Source organism: Aythya fuligula, chromosome 3 (genome assembly GCF_009819795.1).
Source record: "Aythya fuligula isolate bAytFul2 chromosome 3, bAytFul2.pri, whole genome shotgun sequence".
NCBI lineage: Eukaryota > Metazoa > Chordata > Aves > Anseriformes > Anatidae > Aythya > Aythya fuligula.
Genome location: NC_045561.1, coordinates 2,067,065 through 2,083,476, shown reverse-complemented (window position 1 = coordinate 2,083,476; position 16,412 = coordinate 2,067,065). Strand labels below are relative to the sequence as shown.

General features: G+C 39.2%; 2 protein-coding genes across 2 annotated transcripts; one reads left to right on the top strand and one right to left on the bottom strand.

Annotated features, from left to right (window-relative positions):
• Positions 1 to 253: 253 nt before the first annotated feature.
• On the bottom strand, positions 254 to 2,009 carry RPS27A (ribosomal protein S27a). Its single transcript, XM_032185026.1, has 5 exons — positions 1,881 to 2,009; positions 1,667 to 1,721; positions 1,498 to 1,583; positions 754 to 885; positions 254 to 443 (listed from the first exon to the last, which is right to left on the bottom strand). Exons 1-5 carry the CDS (start codon positions 1,926 to 1,928, stop codon positions 294 to 296), a joined length of 471 nt encoding a protein of 156 aa, XP_032040917.1. The 5' UTR covers positions 1,929 to 2,009; the 3' UTR covers positions 254 to 293.
• Positions 2,010 to 2,506: 497 nt separating this feature from the next.
• On the top strand, positions 2,507 to 13,318 carry CLHC1 (clathrin heavy chain linker domain containing 1). The gene is made up of 12 exons (XM_032183674.1): positions 2,507 to 2,570; positions 2,656 to 2,902; positions 3,689 to 3,876; positions 3,981 to 3,985; positions 4,255 to 4,437; positions 6,207 to 6,422; positions 7,111 to 7,162; positions 8,116 to 8,222; positions 9,544 to 9,718; positions 10,457 to 10,659; positions 11,426 to 11,599; positions 12,683 to 13,318. Exons 2-12 carry the CDS (start codon positions 2,741 to 2,743, stop codon positions 12,871 to 12,873), a joined length of 1,656 nt encoding a protein of 551 aa, XP_032039565.1. The 5' UTR covers positions 2,507 to 2,570; positions 2,656 to 2,740; the 3' UTR covers positions 12,874 to 13,318.
• Positions 13,319 to 16,412: the final 3,094 nt, after the last annotated feature.

Sequence of the window (16,412 nt, the reverse complement as noted above, 5' to 3'; positions counted from 1 at the left end):
ATATTTTTGGAAAAAAAAAATAGGAATGGTGCTTGCATAGTTCATATTTGAAGTACTAAATTACTAAATATTCATGTTAAATGAGTTTCAGAACTAAGAGTTTTGAAAAGGATTCTCCTGTGGTCTTTGCATAGCTGTTTTTTCCCCTTTTCCTTGGGAAAGGGAATTTCACCCCCAAAAAGAGGTATAGAACAAGACTTAACAAGTCTTTTTCTTACCAGTGAAGAGGAAATACAGTGCAGAAATAAATCTCTAAACAGTACAGAACTTCAGATTTTTATTATCTGGTACATTTACTTGTCCTCTGGCTTATTGAAGCAGTATGTCAGACAGCACTTGCCACAATAGTGTCTGTCAAAGTGGCTAGCCATGAAGACTCCTGCTCCACACTCCTCAGAGGGGCACTCTCGGCGCAGACGACTGATCTTGCCATTCTCATCCACCTGTCAAGGGCAAGAGGCAACATCTCATACACTCACCACCTTTTAGCACAAATTATTTTCAAGTACTTTTCTTTGACAAAGCAGCTTTTGGGATTTCTTTCAAAAATCTGACAGAAAAACAAAGTTCTGAAGTGCCTGACTGCAACAGTCAAACTTCTGTTTTATTTAACAGATGGGGTATTTGCAAACAGAAGGACTTTAAAAACGATGGGTGACATGCAGACTAGTCACAGCCTTTGTAAGCTGTAACTAGTCCCTTCCTGGTGAGAGCAAAGCATTCATCAAGCTTCACCGAGTTAGTTCTACATACCTTGTAGTACTTGAGCACTGCAAGTTTAACCTTCTTCCTCTTATGCTTGTTCTTCTTGGGAGTAGTGTAAGACTTCTTCTTCCTTTTCTTAGCACCACCACGAAGTCTCAACACAAGGTGAAGGGTTGATTCCTATTTGTAAAGTAAGAAAATTTGAATACCATTTGAAAGACTAAAAATGCTTTCACAAGCCATGAGTAGTATTTAAACATGCCTTTTATCTACAGCAAATACTTAAATAGCAGAATTTCAACCTCCAGCCAACTAGGAAAACTCTTAAAGGATTTTTCACTCCGTAGTCTGCAAATGAGCAGGCACCAGAGAATTGTGTGCTGTCACATCCCAAAGCTTTAAAGGTTCAAATACTATTAGAAATATTGTGAATGTATTCCTCAGTTTTAACTAAAATTGCAGAATACAGGTTCATGATGCGACTAAGCCAATGTATCACCGATTTGTTACTGTAAAAATAATCTTGTTTTCTGGTGGCATTGCTGCTCATCTGACCGAAGTCAGCAGCATTAACCCCACCCTAAAATCGCTCATCAGAAAGTGCCAACTCTCAGAAATGTCTCCTTCTGACCTAAAGATACGACCTCCACTGCCAGCTCTACTCTTAGCATCAGCACTTCCCAAGCGAGAAGTGCTACCCCTCCTCCCCGTCAATTTCTTTCAATCTGTTTGAAGCACTTTTTAGGCTCAGCAGCAGCCGGCACCGCGCTCCTCCCAGCATTTCCCACTCACTTTTTGGATGTTGTAGTCCGACAGCGTGCGTCCATCCTCCAGCTGCTTGCCAGCAAAGATCAGCCGCTGCTGGTCAGGAGGAATCCCTGAGGGCGGCAGAGCAGCAACACGTGAGGCACGCGAACCGCGCCCCCCCCCCCCCACCGCGCAGAAAGCACCGCGGCCTCACCTTCCTTATCCTGGATCTTCGCCTTCACATTTTCTATGGTATCGGACGGCTCAACCTGTTAGGAGACAGAGAAGCGGGGCCGTGAGGCAACCTCGCACCCGCGCTTCGCCACCACGAGCCGCAGGGGAAGCAGCCATTTGGGGCACGCCGCGGCCATCCGGCCCCCCGCAGCCCCAGCGCCGCGGTGTGCGCGCTGCGGGGGGCGCAGCCTGACCTCGAGGGTGATGGTTTTCCCCGTCAGGGTCTTCACGAAGATCTGCATGGCGAAGCCCCGCCGCGCCGCACCGCGCGCCTCCCCGACCTGCTCGCGGAATGGCGGCGCCCCGAAAGAGCGCCCCTCCGCCCCGCACGGGGTTTCCAGCCGCGCCGCAGGAAGGGGCGGGCCGTGCTCGGGACTACGGCTCCCGGCGTGCCTCGCCGCCGCCAGCCGCGCTGCGGCATGCTGGGAGTTGTAGTCTCGCCCCCCCCACGCCCGAAGTGCGCCATGGGAGTCGTAGGCGGAGGGCGGGACCGCGAGGGGAGGGGAACTGCAGCCCCCATGATGCACCGCGGCTCCTCTCGCGCTGTGGGCGCCAACGGCTCGGGGCGGCCGTTGGGAGGCTGAGGGGCGGTGCGAAGCCGAGCTCCCCTCAGGGCGGGGCCGTGCGCACGCACACACAGCCGGCGCTTCAGGGACCGCCTTTCTTTCTTTTTTTTTTTTCTCTTTTTTTCTCTCTCTTTTTTTTTTTTTTTTTTTCTTTTCCTTTTTCCCCAGGTAGCTGTGTTTCCACAAGGCGGCGCTGCAGCGCGAAATCCCAGAAATCTGGGCCCTCCTCTCCTCCTAGTTCCGTGAAGGCAGCTTAAACGCCGACAAATCCCGCCTGCGTTTGCTGGGCAAATATCCGTAGAATTAGAAAACTCTTAGGTAAGTTAGGTACGGAAAAGTCCTGAGAGTCACGTTAATTTGGAAATCCCTGGTGCAATTTTAACATTTTCAGCTTTTCTTCCAGGTTTTGACCTGAAGCACACGTTAAATAAAGCAGGAGAGAGGTTTAGATTCTCTGTCAGAAAGGTGCCACGTTGCTATGCTAAGCCATGGAGGGGCAGCAGAGAAACCCTCCCTTCCTTTTGGAGAAGGACAGGAGGTTTCTGGAGAGCATTCGAGGAAACATATTGACAGAAACTGAAAAAGTGGGCTGTGCTGAGCCAGGGCCCTCTGAGGAGCGCTACATCATATACAGTAATGCTTTTGACAAGGTAACATATTTCTCAGGTAAATGAGCAAGACTAATAGAGCTCACACTAAGCGTGCTTTGCTGCTTTGTTTTCTGAGGAAAAATACATAAACAGACCAATTGTGAACTGTAGGTATTGCTACACAGATCAGAGGTTGGTGCATTTCTATCCATTTATTTTATGCCCACTATGTACACTATAGTCAAATAGAAACCATTATGATGAATTCATAGTACCAGAAGTTATATTACAGTAGGGTTCATGCTTGATAACCCCTTTTCTTAACTTTTTGTTTGTTTGTTTGTTTGACTATAAAGACCCATGACATTTACCCCATTTGCCCCATATGCCCTATATGAGCATCAGCTGCTCTTCAGTTAGGCTGAAAAGTTGTTGCTGAAGCTTGTGAAGGACTCCTGCCTGATTTCATCTGCCTTTTTCAGATTCTGACTGAAATGGAAGATGCTGTGAATAAATAAATAAAGCACCCTTGCACACCTAGCTTTCTGGATAAGTAGGAATGAAAGTTCCTCTGTCTACTTTTACATCTTCACTTATTTTAGCATACTAACATGTGGCCCCTGTACCTTTGGTTTTCCAAGCCTGTTTCTGAAGCTTTTTTGTTTGTTTGTTTGTTTTTTAATGTTAATAATATCTTTTATTATGTGGTGGTGTAAAGCTTGATCTAAGACGTATTGCTTTGTCTAGCCATTTTCTTTTAAAGCTATTGTGTATTAGAAAGTTCCAGAAAGATTTTTGTTGTTGATTCTCTTCCCACAAATATTGCATCCAAAAATACATTCACAGATAATAGAGTATGTTAGTGCGTACAAGAACATCCTGACTTCAATCAAACAGGAATATGAGGCATTTATTACAAGAATTAAGAATGGCCAAAGGAATGTGTTTTTTCTTCGTGGGAGATTAAAAGCTCTGGAATCTGAGTCCACAGCTCTGTTATACTATAGGAAAAGAGCAATGGAGCTTGAAGACAAGTAAGCTCTCTCTCATGATGCTTAGAACAAAATATGTTGTTTTAATTAGGACGTAAATAATTTAAGTGTAGTTGACTTTCACACTTTTTTATGTTTCTGAACAGTCATTGCTAAAATGGATTGTCTGATGCTGAGAAATACAGAAAAGAAAGTGAATTACTAACTTTTCCTGAGTTTACAGTCTTACATTAAGAAGATACTATATAGCTGCATTTATCTAGTAGAATTCTGCAAAGAGCCAATTATCTTGCTATGTGCAGTCTGAAATAGAATATGGCAAACAAGGGGGCAGAAAACAGCAAAACAGTGTGAGACCAAGCAAGTTCAGAAGCTTTTGGTACTAATATTCTTGCAGCCTGATGTATTAAAAATGACCAGGTAACAGTTCCTGTTTTGTTTGCTTGGGGTTTTTGTTCATTTGTTTTCCCAGAATAAAAGCTATTGAGAAGAATTCTGCAAAAATTGAAAATGAAATATTAAAAATTCAAAATATGGGAAAGGTGCCCTCTGAAACCTTTGGCACACAGGAGAAAACAGTACATCCCGCTAAACCCATCCCAGGTAAATCCAAGGTTCTGCTATTGTGAGCATTTCTTCTACATTAAGTATGTTTTTAAGTAATAATGATTACCAAATGAATAGGCAAGCCACCCAGAATACTGCAGTTTATCAGTGAGATGCCAATCAGCCTGTGTTCCTGTCATCAGGCGGCTTTACTATTTTTTGCCCAGAAAAGAGGGAGTTACCACCAGCTCAGCCTCTCACTTATTTGGGATGACAAGCAGGAGTTGAAGACTTATAAGGGCTAAATCTACCCCAGGGCAGGCAGAGAGAGAGTTGGTTGTGCTTGCTGGATCTGCGGCAGCTGATTGTTCTGGTTTTTCATGCAAGCCAGGGCATTCTGTAAAGCTCCAACTTAAACCCGTCTGCAGCGGATCTCGTTGGCATCTGCAGGAATGAGGACTCAACAAGGCAGAAGGATGTAACTGGCCCCATCTCACACCAATTGAAATGTGTCCTTGGGTTGCTTTATGGTGTTTTATAGGCACCTCTCAGTAGATGGTTATGGGAGTATGCAGTTTGGCTACTGACTAGGTCCTCTGAGGACCAGAAGGTGGCAAATCTGATGCCTGTTGGAAGTAAGGATGCGAGAGATTCAGAGAATTACAGATCTGCAAGACTAAAGTCCAAACAGGAAAAATAATAAGAGATGCAGCCTAAGTGGATGTGTGCCTAAATACAGCTTGTTTGGAAAGAGCAAACATTACCTTTGGTTGGGTGTTACAGGATGCACGGCCGAAAGCACGACAGACACCAGTAGAGTCAGATCATGCTCCTCCATTTTATTGCCCGAATAGCCTAACTTTTATAGTGAACTTAACAGGGGTGGACAGTGTTTCACACACCATTATTGGTCAAAAGCACTCAGACAAACAACTACAAGAAAACAACCCCACCTGCAAGAAAACAACCCCCTTGTGATTAGCAGTCACGTAGACCTTGTCCTTGAAGCCAGCTGCTGATAACAATATTTTTCTGAATTCCTCAATTGGGCGACGTTGGAACACTGTCATGGGAACTTCTCATAGTTGCCCTGGTAGCTTGGTTTGCTCAGCTACAGCAGGCCATGGGATTTGCTAAGGCCTACTCCTGGTTGCTTAAGACAAGCTCAGATCAAACAACTGTTCCACGGACTCATGTCCATGCCCTTTGTGCCAATTCCCAACAGTTGGGGGTAGTCCATCCATTTTTTGCACATCATTTTTTGAAGGGAGGTACAAGAATGTGGGTGGGGTGACATGACACAGCCTTGATTTTTCAAAAGGCATCAGGTAAATCTTTGAAGTAAGTCAGGCAGCATAAGAAGCGAAGTCTTTCCTTGTATAAATATTTGTTTAAAAGATAGGAAATGGAGAGTAGAAACAAAAAGTATCATCTTTCCTGATGGTGCTGAGGTATTCAGGATGGCAAGGATGTGAGCCAAGTGTGAATTGCAACAGGAGAACCTTGTAAGACTGAGCATCACATCTGCTCCATGAAAGCAAAACTCCATGAAAGACAAAACCAAAACCAACAAAAAATGAGTGTAAGGAATTACTTAGAGGAGAAGCAGAGAACAAAATAGAATATATAATCAAACCTCTGTATCTTTTGTGTCTCATGACTTGAAAAAGTCCAGCAGAGTTGGACTTGAAGATCCGTATGGGTCCCTTCCAACTCAGCATTTTCTATGATTCTATGATTCAGAGTTATTGCTGGACTTCCTCAAAAGAAAGACCTGGAAGAGATTTGCAAGAAGAGCTCATGAAAGGCATTTTGTTCTCCCACAGGTCTGAGTGTAGAGGAATCTCTCAGCTTGGATTCTCTTTCTAAACATCTCTCTCAGTTAGACAGACGGTTGCTGGAACTGAAAAAAGATGGGGACGGGAAGTATGTCCCTCGTCAGAAAAAGACGAAGTTAGAACAAGAACTCTTGCACTTACTGGCCATAAGAGATACAGCTGAAGCAAAGAGGGATAAGCTGAAGCTCAGGTTCACAAGCATCTGCAACACTTCCTTTTGATATGTTCTTTCTGTCACATAGACATTTTTTAAAGTCTTACAGATTAAGCCTCAGTACATGAATCAATTATTAATACAGATACCACAGATCCTATGATGAATATTTCTGCATTCATGTAACTCTTCTGCTAACATACCTGTTTCCCTCTTCAACTATCTGTAGATACACTAGAATTTCATTAGTTGCAAATGCTATTTCTGCCTGTGCAAAATCAGACAAGACTATCACCCTGCAAAATGTCCTCTCTCAGATCACAAAAAATGATGAAAGAGGTAAAGTCATTAAAATAAAATGTCAGAACAGTCAAGAATGAGAGTATGAGTGTAGACAGCTGTAGTGAACTAAGAGTTTGGTCTTTAAGATAGTATTTTCTCCATCTTTCCAGAGAGATATTTCATTTTTGAGGGTACTGGTGGGAAAACTGTCTTTAGAGTTTAACTGATGTGGCAAAAGGTGTGTCTTAAACAATCATCCACTTAAGGAGATTGTTTAAATTCTTTAAAAATACATGAAAATATTTTCAGCTTAAATTATATGCCTTCATATAAATGTATCAGTTGATAGTTTTTGTTGTTGTTGTTTTGTTTTTAAATGCTTTAGCACTTTTAATGCTGATTTGCTTGTTGAGGTAGTACTGTGATTACCTTACACTGCCATATCTTATATTCCAGCTCTTGATGTCCCTAGTAAAATGGCTGAGGATTCACTTGAATATTTTGAAAGGTAAAAAGAATATTGTTATTGTGCTCTGTATTAGCAGTTTACAACACTGGAGCTAATATATCATACTGAATGCCTGAATGCAGTCCTTCTTTTTTTTTTTTTTTTTTTTTTTTTTGACCCTTTTGGAGCTTGTAAAAAGTGCTGCCATTTAGACATAGACATTAAATCAAAGGTTTGTCCACTTTCAGAGGCTCTTTGGTCCTTTTTCTAAAGGGACTGACATTGAAGAGACCAGCTGTTGAGGTGTATGATTAGCTTACTTCCTTGTGTTGTGAAAGCTGACAAGCTAATTTTAAATATTATAGGTTTTGTACCTACGAGTGAAAATGTAGGGTTTTTTTTTCAAAATTGAGGGTTTGATGAAAATGAGGGTTTTTCAAAAGTGTCCAGATACCTGAAGGAAATTGGACATTACTGGACTTTTCTAAAGCATCCAATGCAGAGATTTACTTCTAGATGCCTAGATCTCATCACTTAATAACCGCTTGATCTTAAAAATAGGAATTAGTTCATCAACTGATCTCATATAGCCTGCTGTGTAACTGCTAAACAGAAGTAACTCGCTTCTGTTTCTGGCAATTGATTAATTTTATTAGTCCCTCCTAAATCACAATCTTTTACAAGCCTTATATTAAAATGCAGTTGATTTCTCTTTACAATTGTCCAGGTAACTCCCTCTTAGATTTCTCAATTTTCATTATGGACGTTTTCAAAAGCGCTAGGTAGTGAGGCAGAAGAAACGTAACTGGATGTGCAGGGAATGAAAATTGCTGCTTCATGCTGGAAAACGCAATAAAGATGTACTAGGTTAAAATATATATGTTTTAAGCTGTGTATTCTTAAAGTTTAGGATTCCTGACTGGATTGCTATTTAAAGCCAGCCATTTTGTGTATGTGTATTTATTTAGTGTTTGCATAGCATATACTCTGTATTTTTTCTTCCTTTTTACTAGTTTCAGTGAATTATTTTCAAGTGGTCAGTATGATGCTGCAGCAACTTGTGCAATAAACTCTCCTGGAGAAATTCTCTGTAATGAAGAGGCTCTAAAGAATCTTAAATGTAAGAACTTGATAATTGGATCCATTCTTACAGGATCTTAGTTGATGTCAAGCTAGTTGTTTTAGTGCTTAGGATCTTGGGATTTATCAAACAAAATTTTTTGTGGGGGTTTGAGGCTTGCATTTAAAATTCCAAATCGAATACAAAGAAGTTGTAAGGCTTTTTATTTCTCCTTTGTTCTATGTTAAGCACATGCCCTGAAAGGCAGGAAAAGAGATAGCTAGTTTACAACACTTGTTGTTTTGTTTTTGTTTTTACTGTTGGAGCAGCACTGGGGTAAGCAGTGGTTTATGGAAAAGAATGGAACATAAACAGTCATGTAAGCTTTTCAAAAATGTGTGACTGGTGAAATTACAACTAGCTAATAGACTTCATTATGTTACAGGCAAGGCCTTTTCCATCACTTTGGGACTCAGGGTCTGCAGAAGTATAAATTCCTGTTACCATGGTCTTAAGGTCTAGTGTAACGCTGTTCCTAAAGCTGTGCTGAAATTGTTTTTGTTTCTACTGAGGGGTGACATGTAGTAGACAAGAACAAAAGTCCACCTGCTAGTTTGACTGTTATGTGTGTTAACTACTTAAGCCTAGCCTTTTGAGCTGTAAAGCAATATTCCAGTTAGCTGCATTAAAAATAGTTTCTGAAATCTAAGATACATAAAAACTATTGCTGATTTTAAATTTCCCAGGTAAATGAAAAATAGTCTATATAATTTTGTCTTTGTCTCAATGTTTTGCCTAGTATTTGGAAATACAAAATTCAGTGGTATTGGTGGTATCAGAGATATGAGCAGCTGAATATTTTATTCTTAATCTGGGAGGAATCATAGGGGCGTGGTCGAACTTTACAAGATCAACATTTTTTTGTGTGTGTGTGCATATTTTAATGGTTTTCATTCAATTTTAGAGAGAAGAACTGCAATAAGCTAGTATGTGGGATCTGAATTACAAATCAGTCTTAGCAGATTTTATATTCCAAAAGCAGTACAAAGGCATTTACAATGTTATTTCATATATTTTCACCTGAAAACCTATATGGCTTAAATACCCAACCATCTCTCCCCCTGAGATTTACCTTTTTTACCTTTACCTGTCACTGGTAAAATACTGTCATGATTCCTGTGCCTTCAGTTCTGAGCAACCTTCATTTTGAGTGATTAATGTAGCATCGCATATGACACAACCTCAGAGATTTGCTAAGAATTGTGTCAGAGGCCTTTGGCGTGTGTCAGCAAACAAAGACTAAAACTTAGGAAGTCTTAAATAGTGAAAGTTACTTTTCTCTTTGTGCTTTTCTGGGTGACTTTTGTTTTCAACCCTTTAGCTCTTAGCTGTCTTGAAGGAAGAAATCTGCCTTTGCTGAAGTATTTTGACACTCTCATAAATGCAAGTACTGCAGCTGGACGCCTTCCAAATTTACCTGTAACTCTGGAAGCAATTAAATGTGCATTGTCTGAAAAGCAATTAAACCTGGTAAACCATTGGGTTACACAGCAAAGGTATGTGGTTCTTCTGCACTGACGTCCATGAGGCTTTTCCTTTTCTTCAAACTAAACCCTTTGAAACAAAACACAGCCAAAAGTACCAGTGGGTGTCCTTTTTGATTCTGCTGTTAAACTCACTGGTAAATCTTAAATTCAATATGAGCATAGGTCAAATAAGTGTTATCAACAGCAAGTTCTGAAGAACACATTTTGGTTTCGTTGCTGTGAACCATTCTTGCAGCACTGCAGGCCCCAGTTTTGTTTGAGACTCTTTTCTCTTATGCTGTAGTTAAAACTATGCAGATGCAAAGTTTTCACACCGTACTATGGATTAAGAAAACTGTAATTACTGAAAGATGGGTTTCTTTCATTCTACTCTTGATGTTAGAAATGTGAGCATTTCCCTTTCTCTGAAAGCAGTCTTGAATCTCCCATGTTCAGGAAGAATGTAAGAATGTTCCTCCCAGCTGCCACAGCCTGGAATTGCAGTAATCTCTAAAAGACATGTCCCATTGGTTGCTATTGCTTTCTGTGGCAGTTGAGACATTAAGAAAGAGAAGGAAGAGGCTACTTTTTAAAATGTAGAGAATTAAGGCTGCAAGAGAGGCAGAAAGAAGAAGGGGAACAGTTTAATAGTTATACGTGCAGAAATATGCCCATCTATACAATCCACTTATGCTGGAGGTCATTTTGAAATATTCTGAAGTTACGAAGCATATTAGGAATGCTGTTTTATTGCCTTGTCTTCTTCAGGCTAACTTTTTCTGAGGCAGTGGGAGACCTTATTTATGATTATGGGAAAGAGGAGCCAAACAACATGTTGGAATGCCTGGCTTTGGCTCAGGCGGCGTATGGTCATTCTGGTGCGTACAAAAAAGTTGCGTTGTGCCTGTGTAAACAGGGCCGAATTGCTGGAGCAGTGGATTATATTCAGCAAGTGGAGCATTTTTCTTTAGGTAAATAATAAGGCGCTTGTATTGCCTTTGATGATTGTTCTACCGTTTATTTATTTTAGGTTTAATGATGATGCTTTGGACCACATTTGTACAGAAGGAATTTGAAGTGAATCAGTCTGAACTTGTCATCATGTTTAAGTAGACCTCAAGAACTCTGATTAAAAGACCTTGTCAGCGTTATCATAATATCAATGCGTGATCTTCTGAAATAAGGAATTTCTTTTTGTACACTTGTTTGAAAATCACTGGAGGGATTTCCCAAAACCCCAGTAGGAGGCCTGCAGGAAATCTCAGAGATTTAGCCCTCTGTTGGATCATGAGTTTATTAATCCAACAATGAAAGGAAAGAAGGGTGTCCTATGTTCTTTCTTAGGCTCCTTTCTGCTTAGCTTCTGTGACTTCTGGCTGTGAAATTTTTTTCTTCTATGTGTCTTCTTGCTTTGAATGTTATTGCTCAGTTAAGTTACAGTTTTTCATTCTTATTTTCTTATTTTTTTCTTATTTTATTCACTGACCATATTCCAAATCATGTTAAAGGTGGATTTTCAATATTAAGTACTTTTCTGCTGTGTGCTCATTTTCTCATTCTGTGAGATTTCTAAAATAATTACAGAAAAGATTTTTTTTCCAAGTAAATGAAGGTTAGATTTTAATCACATACTAGCTTTTCCACAGTGTTTAGGAAAATCCTTGTGTTCTTTTATAGTGAGGAAGGGGAGAGGTGACCATGTGCAAATTTATAATAATCTTGGTGTTTTATTTTCAGATGATTACTTCTTCTTATTGGAAAACTGTCCTAGCACTGCATTAATTCGCTGTCTCAGTCAACAGTGGATTAGAAAACCACCGTTTTCATCTATGGGGGCTACAATCCTGTCTTTTATCTCGGCCGAACACAAAAAGCATGGCTTTCAGCTGTTGGAGGAAATGAACAATAAAAGTAAGCACAGTAAAATTTGAATAACAAACTTTCAAACTTGACATTTTAATTCAAGTCCAGTTTCAGCCCATAAATTACTTTGGATTCAGTGCTCCTTGTTTGTAATGGAAACTAAATAAAAGCTTTTCTTCATAGCAAGCTGAACTGTGCATTCTTGCATCTTCTGAAGCTTCCACAGGGATGAGGGTCACTCATGTCAGATTTCACAGCCTATCCTGCCTGCTCTCACACACACAGGTTCAGTCTTCGCTGTTGCACAGAGCACCCCTTGGGGCAACCCAACCACTGAAATAATTATGCAGGCACTTTGTTTGCTTCTAGCAGGGACTCTGTAGACTGCCTCTTGGACAACCAGTAACTTATTTACTGCTTAGGACATAAAAAAGAAATAACCAAAGTCCTACTTTGATGTAAGATTTGTAAGTTCCCAGAGCGTTTACAATGCCAGGTGCAGAAGCTCTTCAGGCAACGTGAGCTCAAGCCAAAGGCACAGAGCTGCAACAAACCACATGGGCAGAATGTGCTGCAGACTCTGCAGGGAAAGTAATGCTTATTTGCCTAGACTTAGCCAAGAAAAGTGCTTAAATCTAAAGATAATGTTTCTGCAAAGTAGGTTATCTCCATTCAGGAATGGTTATTTCCATCTATTGTATATATTGTATCTTGCCCTTAACTGCTCTTAACTTTGGTGTCTGCCACTTCTCTGTCATTCTATTGCTCTTCTGGGTTTCAGAAATGATTTTGAGTTTAATCAAAGATTTTAGCCTTTAATCCTTTTAAATTAAAGACTGTTTTTCTTAAAAGCCTTTAATTTGATCAGTTTTTCTTTACTCAATCATAGAATTTATAATCCGTCTGAAAAAAATGATCCATCTGATTTGTGCAGTATCCCTAATATGATTAATACAAAGCTTGTTGAGGCAAATGCAGGGTCTTTTCCTTTTCCTTTTCCTTTTCCTTTTCCTTTTCCTTTTCCTTTTCCTTTTCCTTTTCCTTTTCCTTTTCCTTTTCCTTTTCCTTTTCCTTTTCCTTTTCCTTTTCCTTTTCCTTTTCCTATTTTTAAATTATTTTTATTTCCTTTAGATGCTTTGGAAAAGATTATTCTAAGTGACACTGTCAGCACTTTGGAAGACTGGAATAAGATAGCAGTTACCTGTGCAGAAAATAAGCATGAAAAGTTATCTCAGAAAATTGTGTCAGTCCTCACCTCACAGGATGGAGTGTTTGATAATTCACGACTTGAAGATGAAAAAGACACGAGGATAATGGAATAGGTTTTCTGGTAGTTTTCCTGCGTAACAACAGAGGGAGCTCTTACAGCAGTCAAGTGAAGAGTCCATTTAGCTCTTTGTATGAATTACAGTAAACAGTAAGCATGCAAAAAACAGTGCTGAGAATTATTTTACCAGCAGGTATCAGTTATTCGTCGCTCTTAATGTGTCTCTGTGAAAATGTGTTCGTGGCAGTGTTTTTTTTAACTGGAAATGTATCCTTAATGTAGAAGAAAGTTGGCATATGACACTCTGGAGTGGTGTACTGTGGTAATGATACACATTTCTTTTATCCACCCTGTTCTCAGCTTCAATACATCACATCTGTCTTTCAGGATAGTGCTGGAGGGAGATACTGCACAGGGTTTGGAATCAGTGTGGGTAAGGGAAACTGCTGTTCGTGGATCATCACTCTGAGAGCACTGTACAATAGGGCATTGTGCAAGGCAGACACACCCTAATGCCTTTTTTTTTTTTTTTTTTTTTTTCTGGTAGGCCAGAAAGGTCACCATCACTAGAGTCATAGAACAAGTTAGATTATCCTGATAATCTAACAAATCCTGTCAAAATGCAACAAGTGCTTACTTTGAAGTTACTTTTCACTTAGGCACATCCAACTGCTTCTTGGATTCCTGTGGGAATTAAGTGACCATATTGCAATGTAAGAGCCAGTACTGGAAGTCTTACTTAGCTTGGATTGATTATTAAGAGGTGGGTGATTCAGCCTTAGAGAAAGGAAGATGTCCAACTATAGTCTTATGCTGGGTGCGTGTTGGCAGAGCCTGTTTTTAGCTCTCAGCCCACAACCAGTATAAACAGGAAGAATGCTGAATGTCATCTATTGCTGTCACTGTGCTACATGTTCCCAAATAACAGATATCTCTATAATTAAGCTAGATATGACTACTGCTTTTTTCTTTTTTCTTTTTTTTAAATAATGCATTTTTGCATTTTAAAAAGTTAATAGGAAATATTTGTTATATGGGTGAATCTGAAGAGTTAGGATTCACAAGAGAACTTTCTTTAAAAGAAGAAAAATATAAATCTACAGATATTTTAAGTATTGGATTTGAATCAAGAACAGAGAGGGGTATCCAATTTCCATTTTTAACATTTAGAATAATGACTTCTAAATATAACCCTTAAATATATAAATATATTGATATTTTATGAAATAAATTAGTGTTAAACATACACACACACACACACACACACACACACACACACATAATCTATATATATATATAAAAATAATAATTCCTGGCACTTAATAATATGTTTCCAAATGTTTGTGAATTATTACTGCTCTGAAGAGCTTATAGTTTATGAAGGTTTCATTAGGGATACAGTCTTTATAATGAACATTACAACTTTTACCTCAAGTGGGTCAAATCTATCAAAGATTGGCTGTTTTAGTAGCTCTTCAGTGTTGTAGAAAAATGTAACTTCTGTGATGCGAAGGAGCAAGGCCTTGCCAGGACGCCTTTGTAGTTGATCACATCTTTTCAGCTGATCACATCTTTTCCCAGGTAGAATATATTTTTTTAAGCTAGTATGTATATATTTTGTATTACATCTGCTATGTTGACAAAGAATTTCAAACGTTTTTAAAAGTCAAAAGGCATTTGATAAAATTCTGTTAGAAGGAAAGGGGGGAGAAGGAGGTGAAATTTTCAGATGAAAGTAAGGAACAATGAGATTGAAAATATTTATTATGGCACCTATTTCTGAGTGTGTTCCGGAAAAAAAATTACTTAGGTGATGTTTAATTCACATACCATTGCAGCTGAATTTTGACTAACATTTGAGTACATTTTCCCAGAATTACGAACATGCTTTGGGGACCACTTGGTTTTATAAGAAATGCAGGGTTCACAAAATGCTTATTTTCCAGATTGAGGTAGTTATTTCTGTAACAGAACTGATGCATTCTTTACTGAGACCTGATCTTTTCCTGAGCTAAGTTTGACATCCCAGAGTGACCACAGACTTCTACACTTTCTGACTGTGAAATGCAGAGCAGTTGATGATGAAAACGGATTCATTTTTAAACGTGACTGTGCCTACTGAAACTTCAGGTTCAGTTTTCTCATTGCATTTTTTGCTGGTGTGCATCTATTAGTTTCAGTGGTGCTATTTCTCATGTATGTAATGAGTAACAAAGGATCATTATCTTAATAGTTGTCACAATTATTATATGATAAGGTGGGGTGAGCATTTATCTTAGATATATTGTATGTATTGTAACCTGATTTACAGTATAGCATAGATTGGAATGTAACCCAAAAGATGAAAGTAATGAATGAAAAGATCACTGACATTCTTTCTGCATGAAAGCTGACATCATACAAGAAAGCAGTGCAGATATAACTGACATGCTCCCCCAGGTGACTTCATGGTTCTTGTTTAATATTTGCAGCAACTGAAAAATGAAATGCTTGTTAAATAAACATGACGGTGATGGGCTAAACCCACAAAGTTTTATTCTTTTTCTTTATAGCCATTTTTACTGTGCAGGGGTGGTTTCTAGCAAGGATATGTGATCAAACGGCAGGGATATGTGATCAAATGGCAGGCCTGAGATATGTGCCAGTTTTGGCGCCCTGTTTACCTGCTATTTTGTATTAAGCATTCTGTAGAAGTTTTAGAAATCATGCTACATAAGAAAAACAATGTAAGGGTGGAGTTAAATGTATACTCTTAGAGCAGACAAAATTGTTACTGGGGAGGAGTGTATGGGGAGGTATTGCATTATATGCCTTATTTTCCTTCAAAGGAACTTTGTGACTCTCCTAGTCCAACAATCATTTGGTAATCATCTTCTCAGGCTTAAAGTGGTTTAGACCTTTAGACCTTTAGATTTAGAAAAAAGCACACACACACACAAAAAAAAAAACAAACCTGTCTTAAATCTCATGGACATTCTGGACATTCTGTTTAGCAGTCGATATACTTTTACCCAAAGTCTCCATAAAAGTGAAATAGTATTTTAATAGTACTCAAACATCTGAAGTTACATTAAAAAAAAAGAAAAAAGAAAAAAGAAAAAAGACTTTCAAAAAGTTAGAAACATCTGTAAATGCCTAAGCAACTTTAAAGCCTACCCCTAAATTGCTTACAAAGCTTTACATCCCCAGTCCCCGATGGAATTTTCAATGTGATTTACCCAGTGTCACAGAGAAGGGAACTTTGATCACCTGGCTGTTAGGAGATTCTGAAACACTTTGGATACTGGCAATACATTTCTTTCTTGTTTATTTATTAATCAAACTCACTATTAATAGGTTACCTGGTGTTTAAACAATTTTGAGTTAGATAAAGCAATCTGGCTGAAAAGTAATTATAAGAAAGTAGGTGTGAATTTTAAAAGTGGTTGAAGAATGAACAATATTTACAGGTAGACATCAGCACAGTCCTACGCAATTGTTTATTGCCAAGCTCTGACTAGTTGACTTTATTTCTGTCTCTAGTTGGTTGGTGTGCTGCATTTACCTCCCTCAAATGCAGACCTGACAAAGGTAAGCCACAGATTTATACTTTTA